Here is a 14,714-nt window from a genome sequence, read left to right as displayed (position 1 = left end):
AAGAAAGGTATTTGGGGGTAGTAGGAGCTGCTGACGAAACAGTGAGAGTTTAACACATCAATCACAAAATAAAAATTACATACAAGCATAAGCTGCTGCCCATGTGTTTTTGAATTAAAATACACAAGCAGCAATCACACAATAGACCTAAAACCTATCCATCGGTCTCTATATTTGATAAAATTCACTCAAACAAGATAACAAAAAGAAACTACTGCATCAAATATAATTTCATATCTTAAAGCTGCAAATTTCAGTTTAGAAATAAAACCCATCAAAGAGACCCTATTGAGAAACAAAGTCAAGCGTAGGACAAGAGTAAAATCAACATATAAAACAGAAAGGTTCATAGCAAGCAACCAAAATAGCAAGTGTTTAGTTCATTCCCTATTATAGATTCCTTGGTGTTTGAGCGTATATAAATTTGAATGTGTTTGGGGTTCAACATAAAAAAAATTGAGGATTTCAGGGTTTGGGCATATAAAAAATCCTCAATTTAGGGTTCAACATAAAACAAATAACAAACTTCACAAAAACCAGGGATTTGAGGGTTTGGGGTTCGAAACAGAGATGGAAGAGATGGATGTATCAGTCATAGAAAGAATGAGGGAGGCAAAGAGGGCGATATAGCATACCTAGGATGAATGTGTTCCTTGGAGAAGCAATGGAGGAGCTTCGTTCGGAGAAACAGGTTGGACCGTCTACAGCAATTGAGGAGCTTTTCCTTGGACGAGTATCACGAAGGAGAGTGTGAGCTTGGGACTTGCAGACACAAGGTTCGAGTTCGTTGGAGCTTTGTTCGTGAGGCGATGGAGGTTGGAGGAAGATAGGTTTTGAGTTTGTGAAAGAGAATAGAGAGGAAGAGAGAGAGTCCGAGAGAGAGAGAGAACGCAGGTTCAAGCCATGGATGAACAATCGTTGTTTCCCTAGGTCGTGAGAGAGTCGAGAGAGAGGTCGCGATTCATGAATTGTTTTTTGATTTAGGGCAAGAAGCTATCATTCGATGTTGGATGATGTTATTTATACTAACACTAGAATTTGTAATTCATATCTGAATTCACTTAAAGAGGTAAACTCAGATATGGATCATGTTTAGTGTAAAAATCAGAATCATGTAATTCTTATAATCCATTGGAATTAGGCAACCAAACGATTTTATTAATTTAGAATTATGATCCGACAGAACACTATTCTGTTGATTTACGCAACCAACCGTGCCCTTAAGCATCTAATCTTCATAATAAATGGTTTAGATTTTTGGACAAACTAGTTTTTCTTGTGGGTTTTAATCCGGATATTTTTTTTTTAATTATTTTTTATTTTGATCATTATTTTATTAGGGTTTCTATAAAGTGGAGCCCTGCTACTGATTTTAAATTCGATATCAATTTGGTAGCGTGTAATGTTCCTTTCCTTTACACGCATATGTGTGGTCGTTTACCGTTTGAAAGTCGAAATGGATTACAGTTTGAATTGGGGCATAATGTATATACAAATGTCTATCGGAAGATCTTCTTGTTAATGTCTTTCCTCCTTATACTACAACTTTAACAATTTATTTACATATTCTATTTTGTCTTTCTTATGGGACTGATCCCTTATCTCTCGAAGATGCATTTACCAGCTTTGGTGATGTGACTAAAGGTGAATTATATCTGTGCTGGTGTCAATTCTGCATCAAATAAGTTGTAATTCAGTACAAAAAATTAAATAAATGCTTGATTAAGACAAGAATTGGTATTGCTATGCCCTTGCATTTTCTTCTGCTTCATAATTTGAATAAACCAGTAGGTTTATGGTGGTGAAAATAAACTTTTTGAGTAAGAAAATTACATCTTGATGAGGTTATGATTTTAAAGCAGAGACATGTTCTATTTTTGTCTGGGTGTTATGATGCAGTAAAGGTTATGACAGACCGAGAAACTGGAAGGTCATGGGATTTTGGATTCGTGAGCTTTGCTGATGGTGAATCTGCTAAGTCGGCAGTCTCCATGGATGGCCAGGTTTGTATGATAAATGGTACAATTATCTTTAGATTGGTTGCACTTCCTAATTGAGGGATTTGCCTACCCAACAAAGAAAAGAAGGAGAAGTGGTATGCTAAGTGGCTTATTTTTCCAGGAACTACATGGACGGAAAATTCGTGTAAAGTTTGTGAAGGATAGGCCAAGTCGACCTCGTGGCGGATATGGTGGTGGTGGTTATGGAGGTGGTTCTGCTTGATGTGAGCTTATAAGTACAATCCTGCACACCTGTTTTTGCTCTCTGTGTCACCTCTCCAGTAGCACCTCTAATTGATTAGACCTGCATTTCCATAAAAAAATATACTGTTATTGGAGGTACTTACTGTTAAAAGGAAGATGAAAAAATGATCCTCCCTTCTTAAGGGTGGTTCAATGTTATTGTTGAGGGAGAATCTTATTCCTTGGTAATGTGCATCACAGATTTGTCACTTGGGAAGAGAAAAAGAGATCTGATGAATTCAGAATATTAGGTGTTTGGCAAATCACTACCTAACTATTCTCTTTCTTGTTTATTCTTGGACTTGCAGTCTTGGTCTATTTGTTTTGGTAGACAGATTGGCTACATGTTACCAGAGTTAGGTTCACCGTTCACTACTGTTTTTGCCCTTTTTTTGGGTAGAAACTTTGCATGTGACTGGGGATTTTTGGGTCTACTTGTTATTAATATACCTACATGGGTACAAGTATATAGGTTCCACTAGTGGCGGAGGGTATGTTTCACCATGGCTTTCGGATGAACGGGAGAGGGTATCCCTCAACAGTGGAGGGTATGTTCAGTTTTAAGGCTCTAGATGGTGGTTAAATCCTTGAAAACTTTCTTCTAAAACAAAAAGGTTTCAATAGGTTAAAGGCAGATGATGAGTGAATGTATTCAGTTCAAACTCAAGACCAGGGTTTTAGTAATCGGGATCGGTCGTGGCTGATACTGATCCAGCTCGGACTGTATCAGTCCAGATTGGACGGATTTACCATTACATTTTAATAAAAAACAGTTTTATTTACATTTTTTTTTACCCTTGATCAGTATCCCTAGATCGGTATTGTATTGAACAGTGTTACCAAAAAATAACGGTATTGTATTGAACAGGGATCGGCCGACCGATTACTCAAACCATGCTTCCGATGGTCCAGTATCTCATATTTTCTTGGATAAATCGTAAGGTAAAAGCAACTGATAGTCTCTTTCTAATTCCTTGTGGCGAAAGACACAGATATTACACAACTTCAAAAACTTAACCAATCGAAATAACTCCTACTTAAAGAATAGGAGTTAATAGCATTCGAGAAATAAGTAGTTTGAGGAATAGACATACGGATCTAATAGTTATTAAGGGAAGGAATTCATGGATCCTTCCATATTGACTCTTTCCAACAAATCATATTTAGGAATAAAATTTCAAAGGGAAGCAGTTTTTTGTACGGGACTGTGGCCTATGCCAGCACTCCCATGGGTCTATCTCTCTCCTCCTTAAAATAAGGGGGCAGATGTGTCTTTTCACATGGGGAGGAGAGAAATAGACTTATAGGAATGCTGGCATAGGCCACACTCTCGGACAGAGAAGTTTTTCCCTATTTCAAATTACCAACCATTCTTTTAGGAGAAATGTTAGGATCAAGCAAATGAGAATGACTAAATTATTTTGTTTTCAATACTTTGACCCAAAGAGCAGATGGATTGGTTAATAACTGCCAAGCTAACTTTATTGACAAAACCTTATTATCCACCATGCTACGCCGAAAACCAAGGCCCCTTAGAGGCTTGGGGCAACAAACTGAGTCCCAAGAGATGAAGGACCATCTTTTCCAAAACCTAGAATTCATAGAATTCAAATCACTACAAATATAGAAGGAAACAAGTCATCCAATAAGTTAATAAGGCCGACCTTGTCAATTTCGTGTAAGACAGTTTGATCGCATTCCATTCCTTGGCTTCATGAGTTAGTTGTTCAAGAAGCCTTGTGTATTCCACGAAATTCTAATGAATGATTTTTCTTATTGTTGAAAATATATATATATAACAATGGTGAGGAGGCGTTTCCCACAGCCCAGATAGCTATCTTAATACTTCTTTTCCTCATTTAATTGGGGAGGGCACGACTAAACGACATTACTCCTACCGGAGGGATTTTTTAATTACCAAGTTTATACTCTGACTCCAAATGTTAGATTTACAATGGAGAACCTAATTGGAGTTTCAAGAAATATATCTCCCTCAACGATCAGTTTAACTCCAAGATTGTTAAAAACCATGTTCTTAATGTCTACTGGGGTTGATTTACTGAAAAAACCCAACTTTTGGAAAAATTAACCTGCTGACGATCTTGGAACAAATTAAAAATTGCACGTAAAGTATCCACATCATTCTTATTAGACCTATAGAATCCGAAGCTATTCTCCCAACCTTAAGCTCCTAAACAAGTTTAACTCCCTTTATACATTTAACAATCTTGAAAATCTTTCCATGGTTATAATATATTGATAAGGATTGGGATGGCACAACCTTGACGAATTGAACAAGAAAGCTCAATAAAGTTAAAATACCTCCCTTCCACCATGATTTAATAAGTACAAAATGATATCAAATATCCAATTATATAAAACCATTTTTTATTAAAACCTAAAAATTAAATATATCTAGTTTTAATGCTACCTAACCAAAATTCCCTTTATGATTTTTTTTAAGTAATGAAAAATTTCATGAGAAATAACTATATTATCTATTATCTGTGAACCTTGAACAAAAGCTATGTAAAATGGGTAAATAAATCTATTGAGCAATGACTTAAACCTATTATTACCAGAAAAAAATGGCTTAAACCTATTAACTAAAAGTTTAGCAATAATTCATAAGCAACAATACACAAACTAATAATCCTGAATTCATATACATGTAATGAATTCTTTATTTTTTTGATCAAAGAAACCAAAGAGAAAATTCCACCCCACAGATGCTAGTGCATGTGCTCTCATTGGTTGCCGCACGCGCATGGCCCTTGCGCATGAGGCACAGGCTGTGCCCAAACACATGGCCTGCAATGGTCATTTTGGTCATTCAGGAGATGGGGCTTTCATTTTGCCCACTCCCATATATGTGTCTTGGAGCATCCTGAGCACACCAAGTGCAGAGAACATTTCCCCATAATATTATATATGTATTATATAATAAAACAAGGAACAGAGATATCTGAGTGTTTTTCGATCCCAAGATTTTAATGTAGAAGGATAATCGGCTAACCAATTAAGCTAAAGCTGTTTTACATTGCAAAAGATCTATATAATTGAGAGGAGAGAGTTCCCCATGACGCCAAGGTGGGGAGGAATCTAAACGCCACACTAATGGAGGTGTAGAGAATGGTATAACACAATGGGTTAGAATGGGAGAGAGAGAGAGTGTGTTAGTGTGGATTCCCGTGCTCATTGGTAGAGGGTGCATTATGGAATCTGCACTCCACTATCGTGGAATTAAATCCGAATTATTTAAGGGTGTGAAGATTTACTACTCGGTGAGGGTGTGGTGAACCCCGAAAAATTATCTCCTGCAATTCCCTACCTGGTCCAATTCCCTAGTGCCTGTAATAAGAGGAGGGTGGACCCCAACTAGGCAGAGTGCTCAGGCAGGGGTCGAATGGTCATTACGCCCTCCCTTGTTAGAGGCACTAGGGGAACTACACCGGGCAGGGGTGAAACCCTACTTCCATGAAAATATTGGAAAACAAAAAAAAAATGTAAAATTAAATATAGAAAATTCAAAAAGCAAGAGTGTCGGTATGCTTCATTTATATTGCATCTAATCTACTGTCAATTTGAAAAGATTTATAGTAAAAACATTTTGTAAGAAAATGTTTTTATTATTTATTGATATAAAAATAGGGAGAAAGAACACCATCGATCTGGTCATGCATTGCACGTCACCTTCTATCCCTAGACATAGGGGCATGCTAAATGATAGTCGCACCCCCTGGAAAGCACCCCTCGTGAAATACAGGAATGACTGGGGGTGCGGTAATCATTTAGCGTGCCCCTGTGTTTGGGTGAAGGGGTGGCGTGCGCTGCGCGACCAAGTGGCGTTATGATTTGTTTTATGTAAGGGCTGATGTTCTCTGTGCGGCTGTGCCGCAGCACACTCTGCACCTAGACACATGAGCCTGCCATTCAGGGGGTAGGGTGGTCATTAATTTAACCCACCCCCATGTGTCTGGGTTGTAACCTACGCCCCTAACATAGAACATTTGGCCTTTATGTGAAATATAGTTTTGTATTTTCAGTCCATATCTTATGTTGGGGGCATAATGCAGTAGCTAGCAAGGTAAGCCCAAGGGGCATTCTCGATATGCACATTAAGTGACTAACATCTTACTTAGAGTTGAACTTTATGGCTAGTCATTTCCACCCTAAAGATATATATAAAGATCTTAAGGCCAGTCGCAGGCAAAGGAAATAGGAAGCTCGAAATTTTAGATTGTGGTATACTTATCTAGTTAAGGTAAAAACTCTGATTGCTTGTGAGATCCTTGAAAATTCAAACCAATCCAATTTACCATAAACTTGCAGAAAAGCCCGACTACATCATATGGTTCAGATGTGCACCTTCTAATGGAGAGTATATGCCCATCCCATGCTTTTTTAGGTAGGTCAAACAGTTAAGTCCTTAACTCACACATGTAACCCGGTCGGACCAAACCAATCAAGATAGAATTGGACCAATAAGTTGGATTTAAAACACCAAGTAGATTAAAAAAACAAATAAAAAAATTTCATGACAGCCCGGGTACCCATTGGTCCCAATTTGGCCGATTAGCTTCGTGCCATCTATTTTTACTTATTACAATTATCAATACAGTGAATTATAAACTATTAATTAGAGCCACATAATAAAAAATTGAAAGCTGAAAATGGCTTAACATAAATGGCTGCAAGTTGAGCATCAATAGTACTGAAACAAACATACATATTTATATATAAGTTAAAAATTGAAGATGATTAATTAATGGTAATTAATGGAATCTCAAAATCTAATGTGACCACACATGTGAATATATGAGGCCTCTATAAGCAATTAATATTTGATACACATTTACTAGCTATCTCTTGAATATTGATGTGACCCAATTATACCAACCATTCAACTAAGACTCTATCATTCCAACCCCCCCCCCGCCCCTAACCCCGCAAAAAAAAAAAAAAGATCTATCTATTAGTTATAGTTTTTTTTTGGAGACGGGAGGGGTATTCGACTTTAGGCCGACTAAATCCCACCTGGGCTCGTACATGAACCCTGCGCCACACACGAACTGGGAGCTTCTGGGCCCTAGTGAGCCTCAGGCGGGTGGCCCCAAGAAATTATGCAGTGACGAAGGTTTGATCACAAGACCTCGCTTCCTGAGGCGATCTATTAGTTATAGTTGGTTAAACATGCAAATGTAGTTCATTTAGCTGTGTTTGTTTAGCAGTAAAACGTTTTATGAGATAATTTGTTAAAAATTAATATAGAATTGGGGAGAGGGTTCCCTGAAAAGTAGTATGGCCCTTACATTAATACGGGAGCCATGAAAGCATGTGCAGAAGTATCAATAGGGGTGAGATTGCCATACACCACTAGCTAGCTACCCCTACCCCTACCCCTTGGGCCCACTAGGCTCCCACTCCCTCTCTGGGCCACCATAGTGGTGAGCCCACTCGGCATCCAAAAAAAGAAAGAAAGTAAAGTATAGTTATAGATCAGTTCATTCTCTTTAACAAGATTTAGAGTTGAGTTCTTAAGAGGGTGTGGTGTCTGGGACCCAAAAATGTTGAGCTTAATAAGATAAGATGACATATAATGTTAAACAAGTAGTAGGTCCAAATGGGATTGTTATCCTCTCAGGTTCCACTACAAGAAAACTCATTTTTGGCGACGGTTTTTTCCCGTCGCCAAAAATCCAAATCCGTTGCTAAATATTTTGGCGACGGTTTTTTAAGCCGTTGTAATTACCGTTGGCATAAATGGCGCAGCCAAAATTAGGCGACGGAATAAGGGCCTTTGTCGGGAAAAATATATTTTCCGACGGTAATAATAATACCGTTGCCTAATTTTGATTTATGGCAACGGTTATTTATTAACCGTCGAGTAATATAATATTATTGTAACGGAATACAGTTTACCGTCGCAGAAAATCATATTTTTAGCAACGGTGCTAACCGTTGTAAATAATAAAAAAATCCGTCGTGAAGAGTAGTAAAGTTAGCCTTTTGGGCAACAGTATAAAAATAATCGTCGCCAAAACTGAAATAACAAAAAAAATAAAATTAAAATCAGTATATTTCCTATAATTACATTAGTATACTGATCCATCCATCCATAATCTTCAAGAATTCTAAAGAAACCACAAATTAGAGTATTGACATGGAACTTTCAAAGTGAGGCCTTAACAAGGTAGTATACATATAACTAAAATAAAGAAAGAAAGACAACAACATACGTCAACTACAACAAGAGTTTCCAGATAGAGGGATCAAAGCACAAGCGCTTCCTACATAAATAGTAATTATTCCCAAGCTGCTTCAAACCTTGACTGACTATGTAATTTTACAAATCAAAAGAAAATTCAGATATTCCATAAAACATAGCCTTCAAGAATTCTAAAGAAAGTATATTTGATTCCAGATGTTCTCAGTATTTGTTATGAGCAGTGAGGTTGAAAATGGATGACTGGTAAGTTGAATAACAAGGCACATAGGCAGCCTGTGTCGAAGGAAAAAAAAAATTGTTAACAATCATAACAATAGGTTAAAAAATTGAGAAAACTAGCTAGTCGAACCTGCCCTAGCTGACCAATTTTTCATTTATCAGGAGCCGGGGGAACAAATATTTTTTTTTTGGGGGTGGGGGGGAGTGGGGAGGATGAACCAAAACAAGCACTTTCAACTACAACAAAAGTTCAATGTCATAAAGTTTTCTTCATCCTCCTCCAGATATGGGTTGAAGAGGTTGTAGGCTCGTAGATATAGTAAAGTACCTCTCCATATATGGGTTGAATCTGCAAGTATTCAATGCTCCATGAAGAAAGAAAAAATCAAGTGAGAGTACTGGTTAAGGTCAACAAGACTTACATCCTTACTATAGTGGCTGTCGAGCACTTGATGTAGCCAAGCCTTTTTCTCTCAATCATTGTGCGTAGACTTCTACTGCAAATTTTAGCCAAAAATACAGAGAAAATATTAACACAAATCCATACATAATAATAATAAACTGCAGGAACTCTACAAAACTAAGGACCATTAAATGGCTACCCATTCTTAATGTTCTCAAGGAAAACAAATGTTAAGGGTCAGATTTGTGTAAGAAGGCTCAGAGAGAGAGAGAGAGAGAGGAACTGTAGAATAACTTTGTTGAATTGAAGAGAGAGAATACTAAGAGAAAGCTTCAATAGAGTAGATAAACTTTAGATGTTAATTAACTCAAATTAATACAAGTAACCAAAAAACCATGTTTGGATCCAGCTACAATAAATCAGCAACAACATTAAGGCTATGTTTGGATGCCAAGAAATGAAAAGAACACAGCATATCATCATATTTCCTACCTCTTGACTACTACAAGAAGAATAAGAATAAGAATTCAACCAACTTAGGAAAGGACAGTAGAAGAGAAAATGCTGGAATTACCTTCCTTTCGGCATCTACATATTTTACCACTCGTTATGGAAACAGAGCAGAAGGGAGAAGTGAAATTAAGCTTATTCCCTAGTAGCTCCCTGACCCACAAAACCTGCAAATAGTACAGAGGAGTTACAAGCCAATCAGTTTGGGTGGAGGTCAAACAGAAAAGAACAGAATCAAGAAGTGAAAGAAATGAAACCTTTTTCGATCACATCCCTTGATCTGGAATCAAAGAAATAGAAATGTTGCCAAACATGCATTTAAATGATGGATGATATAATACAAGCACTTCGAGTAGGCTGGAAACATAGAACACCATCCACTCCAGACTTTGATTAATACCCAATTGTGTAGAGATTTTCCTACAATTATTTTCTAATACTTGATATAATCTGAGCCTTGGTTAGCCTAGCTTCTGACTTATGAGTACAGCCCAATTAAAACCCCGAACGGATATGGTAATTCTAAATTTCAGACTTGCCAAAATAAATAAATAAAGGAAGAAATTAACAAGCAAATAAGAACGTCCACGGTTCTGAGTCAGTCCCTGGAATTCAGATCCCAACTTGAACCTCCTGTCAAAGCATCCATGGATCTGGTCAGACCAATAATGCGGCCATTGACATGTGGTTAGACAAAGAAATGGCAAATTTATCATCCAACATATCTGTTGTTTACTGTTTGTCTTTCTCCTGCTTCCCATACATAACCATCTTGGATTTTTCTATGATACATATAAACCAACAAGCAGACATTTGGTTTGGGATTTGGGAAGGATAATAGCCTCTACATATTGTTTGTTAATTATAGCATTTAACAGGGTTCTTGTGATTGAAGATCAACGAATGGACGGTTCTGAGAGGAGGAATAATACCTTGCTAAGTACCATCCACTCAATGCCTCCACATATGTAGGAATAATATCTTGTCAAGTAAAGATCAATGAATGAAATTTCAAGTTCCACCAAATGCTATTGGTTTTAGAACTTGTGATAAAAAACCTGAAGTGCATGTTTAAAAGTAAATGAATTTAAAATGTGACATCATCATGCTTAGCAAGGAAAATAGAAACACCAGAGAGAGAGAGAGAGAGAGAGATAACAATAGGTAACATTGAACTCTGACACATAGCCTAACCACCCTCTTTGTTTTTCATTTTTTTTTTTTTTTTTTTTTTTTTTTTTTTGTGGGGGGGGGGGGGGGGGGGGGGGGGGGGGTTAGGTGCCTAAGACAGATGCTTCCAACAAGTATTCACTTACCTGGTATGTACTGAAAATAGCAATTGACGGGTGCTAGGTTTCGCAATAGTGCCAAATTAAGCATTAAGAAAGAAAGTAAGCTTAATCGCCCCAACTGAAAAAAGAAGAAGAAACACAGGAAACTTGAAAAACTGATTAACAAGAAGGAGAGGATGGTTAAATTTAGGGGGGAAAATCTGAAAGGGTATGGCAACCAGGACTACTCTAATAATGCATATCACATACAATTACAAAGAATCAATACCACGTAAAAGAACACATAGACATTGTGTGGACCATCATAGCCACCCTTATACCTTCATCTGCCGGAACATTGCAATTGACATAACTTATGTTACAAATATGGAAGGTTTTCCTGCATCCATGGTGAAGAGTTCACCCATGAATCTAAGAACATCATTAGCCTCTGTTCCATTCATTTTTCAGAAAATGTTCCAAGTATCAACATCTGAGGAGTTCAAATAGCAAAACATTAAAGCACAAAAAACTTACGAACCTGAGTGAGCCTGTTCTAGTATTGCTTCTATATAGATCGGCTCCCCAGTAGAGAAAGACATGACAGTACCCACGAAAAAGAGAGAAGAGTATATGTTTCTTTTTGAATGTAGGCCCTTAGTCTTGTTGGAATACCAAACTAGTTAATATCCAAACAACCTAGACTTAGACTACCTACCCTTGGCTTAACGCCAGACTCGTTCCTTTATCAAGGAGTAACCCTAGACCATTGTTACCCCAACCCAATGATGGAATGCAGTATTTTTTGAAGAAAGAAGACAATGTTTTGAAATAAATCAGTCAGGTTAGTGTGTGGACCCAAGCAAAAGTAATGGGCTTTGCTTATAAGCCCCAAGGGTTGGTGTTTGAACCCTTGACTCGAAATGATGTGTGGAGGATATGACCTCCAGGCTAATGGACTGACATTGTACCCATCCACAAACTCGATTTACAGACCTAAGGGCCACTTTAATGTAAGCCAAATGACCTATTGTTGAAAATCAAGAAATGATTCAACTTTAAGATCCATGGCTAAGAAAGAAAAATGAGAGAAAAAGGAAAATCTTTTGTTTTTATTGAAAAATACATTTTGAAGTAGAAAGAAGCCATTAAAGAATTTTCATTGAAAATAGATCTGCCCAGATCTAGACTAGATTGACCCCAAAAGGTACAATAATGGGGTTGTTGTGACATGAATAACTAATATAGCAATAAAACTTATTGGATGTGAATCTTTACATACCAACATGGATGCATGGATTTGATTATATCTCATCTTCATATCAGCAGTATTCTCAAAATAAGTGGGACCTAAGATCATTACCTGCAATAAAATTCAATTCTGAACCTGATTAAAATCAAGAAGAAAATGGCTAAAACAATTGTCTATTGGCCAAAACAAGAGGAAGGACCTTCCATATATATCCAAAATAGGTTTTAATTACATCCAAAGTAAGTTCAAGTGTTACACCACCACCCAATCTCCTTCCATATACTAAGGTTAAACTGAAAAAAAAATAGCAAGATAACTATTCCACTATAAGAAATGTATTTACAATTACTTCTATATCAAGATTCCCAGTTCAAAACACTTTAGACCTACAAAAGATGCTAAATTTAAGTATTTAACAATTTCCCCAAAATGGGAGCCATTGGTACTCCAGAGGTCCTTCTTTTCCAAGTTACCAAGCCATCCTGCAAATCAAATTCAATCGAGATATATTATTAACCAAAATCAATAGCATTGCCTACAACATGTGAATAAATTAATGAAGAATTAATTTGTATAGGAATTTAAGTGTACATTATAACTAGCCCTATGAAGATTTTAACGATTGCATGAATTCCATAAGCATATCTATTTTGTCACCCTGTTGAGCTATCTTGTCACTTTGTTCAGCTATCTTGTCATCTTGTTGTGCAATCTTCTCTTTCAATTGTGAATTCTCTGCCCTCAAATCAACAATACGTTCTTCTCGTCTCTGGGTGCGCAGTCCCTCTATGCCAAACACTTGTTTCGGGGTTACTCCAGGCCCGTACATGCGCACCCACCCATGAGAATTCCGTTTCAATGTACCTCTGAAGACTTCATCCTGAACTGCACTATCCTTTTGTCTTTCTTCAGATTCTTTGCTTAGGGCAACTCGTAATTGATCCTACAAATGAAATTAAACAAGAAAAACATAAGAGAAACCATTCGTAAGAAAACAATACATTAACATCAATACATGTGCTATGTTTAATTAGCATACCATTGTCTTAGCTGACTCAGGGTCCATCTCTCCACCCTTACTGGGTGTATGAGTCCTATCGAACATCTCCATACGAGAGGGAGGCTTTTTATCTAGGTTCTCATTACGCTAAAAATAAAACAAGAACAATAAATGTTAGGATGCATTGGGTGGTAAGAGAGATTAAGCAAAAATAAATTCTTTGTTATCAATATCAATATACAACATAGCACTTACCATCTTCTCTCGTATGACTGCAAATGAAGTGCTACCTGTCCTATGGTGCATTTTCTGATTCTTTTTGTTTTTTTTATTTTGCTCAGAAATTTCCTACAATGAAATGAGGTAGCATTTGTTGATTTCAATTCCTTAATGTCCTTTCTCACAACATACATACAAAACTATACATGCATACTAATGTCCTTTACCTTGTTCTTTTCATCATCCCAGTACTTCAGCAACACATCCCAATCCTCTATTGGCATAACATGAGGATCGAGATTCATTCTCCGATCAGAGTCTGAGTCATATTTAGTGTAGTACTCAGCCTTCAAATCACACTTGTGCTCCCTCCACCGATGATTTAGCCTATCGAAGACCCAATTTTTGGAATCATCATGAATGATAAATTTGTCCTAGAGCAACAAATATATACATATATAATTAGTTACATCACATGGCAACTTTATCAAAATAAATATTTTTCTATAAGACATAGATTATAATATGTGAGTCACATTACCTTTATTACTTTCCAGCAATCGTCTTTGTAAGGTTGTGGAATTTTCTTCCAATTAGGATACGTTTGTGGGCAATACAAACGGTTCCTAGCTATGGTCCCAATCCACGTAACTAATTTAGATGCAGACTTTTTTTTGTTAGGCTGCCCCCACTCATTTACTTCAACTTCTATTCTATCCTTGTTAGGCATGTTGACAATGTCAAGGGCCTTAGTTTTTCCCCTTTGGCCTCGATACCTTTTTCCTGTGAGAGTTTAAGATAAAAAAAAACTATTAGTATATATTGAGAACACCAATATTTGACATAAATTTTGAAGAAAAACATAGTCTATTGACCAACCTGAGCCACTTGCACTACTACTACCATGTTCTTTGGTATCACTCATTGTTTAAACCTGTTTTACAATAAACAATCACTGTCAGAACATGTCAGAAGCTCTTGTGAATGGCAGCTCAATAAGAAAAAAGAGCCAACAAAATATAATGGGGGTGATCTACTACCAAATATTGGTTACTATATGTTGAAGTATAAGAAAATGGCTTTAACAAGTACAAAAAATAGGTGAATTTTTTTTTATATTTTTATTCCTTAGCAAATGCATCCACAAACTTAGGGTATCATCAATTGAATATTTGAATTACCATGGTAAATGCATCCCCAATTTAAATAAACACATTTACATCCAATTCTTTAACAATATATGACTTACCTTATTTAATTTTATAGTCAATCAATTCGATATATTGCCATCTGAACTTTCCATTGTACTGATCAATTCGATGGGGGTATCAATTATAATACCTTCCACATCAGATCTAACCCAACTGA

At 36.8% G+C, this 14,714-nt stretch overlaps 1 protein-coding gene across 1 annotated transcript; it reads right to left on the bottom strand.

Moving 5' to 3' along the window:
* Window positions 1-10,615: 10,615 nt before the first annotated feature.
* On the bottom strand, window positions 10,616-14,271 carry LOC122668586. Its single transcript, XM_043865132.1, has 11 exons — window positions 14,226-14,271; window positions 13,888-14,129; window positions 13,574-13,780; window positions 13,383-13,475; window positions 13,167-13,274; window positions 12,785-13,070; window positions 12,518-12,609; window positions 12,158-12,238; window positions 11,217-11,222; window positions 10,921-11,014; window positions 10,616-10,662 (listed from the first exon to the last, which is right to left on the bottom strand). Exons 1-11 carry the CDS (start codon window positions 14,269-14,271, stop codon window positions 10,616-10,618), a joined length of 1,302 nt encoding a protein of 433 aa, XP_043721067.1.
* Between the last annotated feature and the right edge of the window lie 443 nt (window positions 14,272-14,714).

Source organism: Telopea speciosissima, chromosome 7 (genome assembly GCF_018873765.1).
Source record: "Telopea speciosissima isolate NSW1024214 ecotype Mountain lineage chromosome 7, Tspe_v1, whole genome shotgun sequence".
NCBI lineage: Eukaryota > Viridiplantae > Streptophyta > Magnoliopsida > Proteales > Proteaceae > Telopea > Telopea speciosissima.
The sequence above is the reverse complement of the archived record's forward strand: the minus strand, read 5'-3'. Positions and strand labels throughout refer to the sequence as shown.

Bases quoted from the DNA above. Each gene is read 5' to 3' on its own strand.
- LOC122668586 (XM_043865132.1), bottom strand. From the start codon at position 14,271: ATGAGTGATACCAAAGAACATGGTAGTAGTAGTGCAAGTGGCTCAG. The intron at 13,071-13,166 runs GTATGCTAATTA...TTTCATTTGTAG, and splicing joins CTGAGTCAGCTAAGACAATG to GATCAATTACGAGTTGCCCT. The intron at 12,610-12,784 runs GTGACAAAATAG...TTTGATTTGCAG, and splicing joins TGACAAGATAGCTCAACAGG to GATGGCTTGGTAACTTGGAA.